At 55.5% G+C, this 1,622-nt stretch overlaps 1 protein-coding gene across 1 annotated transcript in view; it reads left to right on the top strand.

Moving 5' to 3' along the window:
• Positions 1-384: 384 nt before the first annotated feature.
• The window catches only part of LOC121342961 (U4/U6 small nuclear ribonucleoprotein Prp31-like), a gene marked incomplete at its 3' end in the record, with an annotated part of 8,916 nt that continues 7,678 nt past the window's right edge, over positions 385-1,622 (top strand). The window contains exons 1-2 of the mRNA XM_041417736.1: positions 385-410; positions 665-865. Of these exons, the coding sequence (XP_041273670.1) occupies positions 689-865 (177 nt within the window). The remainder of the gene's footprint in view (positions 411-664; positions 866-1,622) is intronic.

Here is a 1,622-nt window from a genome sequence, read left to right on the forward strand (position 1 = left end):
CCAGTTTGCCCAGTTTGGGCTGTCCCTGACTGGGGGGGGGGGCTCTGGGGGTCTCCAATTCCTCTCCCAGTCCCTCCCAGTTTGCCCAGTTTGGGGCTGTCTCTAACTGGGATGGGTCTCTGGGGGTGCCCAGCCCCCGTTTTTTTCCCTCCCAGTGCTCCCAGTCCCTCCCAGTTTGCCCAGTTCAGTCTGTCCCTGACTCTGGGGGGTCCCCAGCCCCCATTTCCCCTCCCAGTGCTCCCAGTGCTCCCAGTCCCTCCCAGTGTTCCCAGTTCAGGCTGTCCCTCACTCTGGGGGGGTTCCCAGCCCCCGTTTTTCCCCTCCCAGTCCCTCCCAGTGTTCCCAGTTCAGGCTGTCCCTCACTCTGGGGGGGTTCCCAGCCCCCATTTCCCCTCTCCCAGTGCTCCCAGTTTGGAGCTGTCTCTGACTGGGATGGGTCTCTGGGGGTTCCCAGCCCCCGTTTTTCCCCTCCCAGTCCCTCCCAGTGTTCCCAGTTCAGGCTGTCCCTGACTCTTTCTCCTCTCCCAGTGCTCCCAGTTTGCCCAGTTCAATCTGTCTCTCACTCTGGGAGTCCCCAGCCCCCATTTTTCCTCTCCCAGTTTGCCCAGTTTGGGGCTGTCCCTGACTCTGGGGGGGTCTCCAGCCCCCGTTTTTCCCCTCCCAGTGCTCCCAGTTTGCCCAGCCCGCCATGTCTCTGGCCGACGAGCTGCTGGCGGACCTGGAGGAGGCGGCGGGCGAGGAGGAGGAGGCCGAAGGCTCCGAGGGGGGGGAGGAGCCCCCGATCGAGGACGTGCGGGAGGAGCCGGAGCCGCCCGAGGGCGCCGAGTCCGTGCGGAGCATCGCCAAGCTCTGGGGCAGCAAGGGGGTAACAGCACACCCAAAACGGGCCAAAAACAGCCCAAAAATATCCTGAAATTATCCTGGAATTATCCTGAAAATAGTCTGGAATTATCCTGAAATTATCACAAAAATATCCTGAAAATATCCTGGGATTATCCTGGGATTGTCCGTGCGGAGCATCGCCAAGCTCTGGGGCAGCAAGGGGGTAACAGCACACCCAAATTATCCCAAAATTATCCTAAAAACAGCCCGAAAATATCCTGAAATTATCCTGAAAATATCCTGGGATTATCCTGGGATTGTCCGTGCGGAGCATCGCCAAGCTCTGGGGCAGCAAGGGGGTAACAGCACACCCAAATTATCCCAAAATTATCCTAAAAACAGCCCGAAAATATCCTGAAATTATCCTGAAAATATCCTGGGATTATCCTGGGATTGTCCGTGCGGAGCATCGCCAAGCTCTGGGGCAGCAAGGGGGTAACAGCACACTTGAGACATCCCAAAATTATCCTAAAAACAGCCCGAAAATATCCTGAAATTATCCTGGAATTATCCTGAAAATAGTCTGGAATTATCCTGAAATTATCACAAAAATATCCTGAAATTATCCTGGGACTATCCTGGGATTATCCTAGGATTATCCTGGGATTGTCCGTGCGGAGCATCGCCAAGCTCTGGGGCAGCAAGGGGGTAACAGCACACTTGAGACATCCCAAAATTATCCTAAAAACAGCCCGAAAATGGCCTGGGATTGTCCTGAAAATATCCTGGGATTATCCTGG

This window comes from Onychostruthus taczanowskii, unplaced genomic scaffold (genome assembly GCF_017590055.1).
Source record: "Onychostruthus taczanowskii isolate IOZ18803 unplaced genomic scaffold, ASM1759005v1 scaffold563, whole genome shotgun sequence".
Taxonomy (NCBI): domain Eukaryota; kingdom Metazoa; phylum Chordata; class Aves; order Passeriformes; family Passeridae; genus Onychostruthus; species Onychostruthus taczanowskii.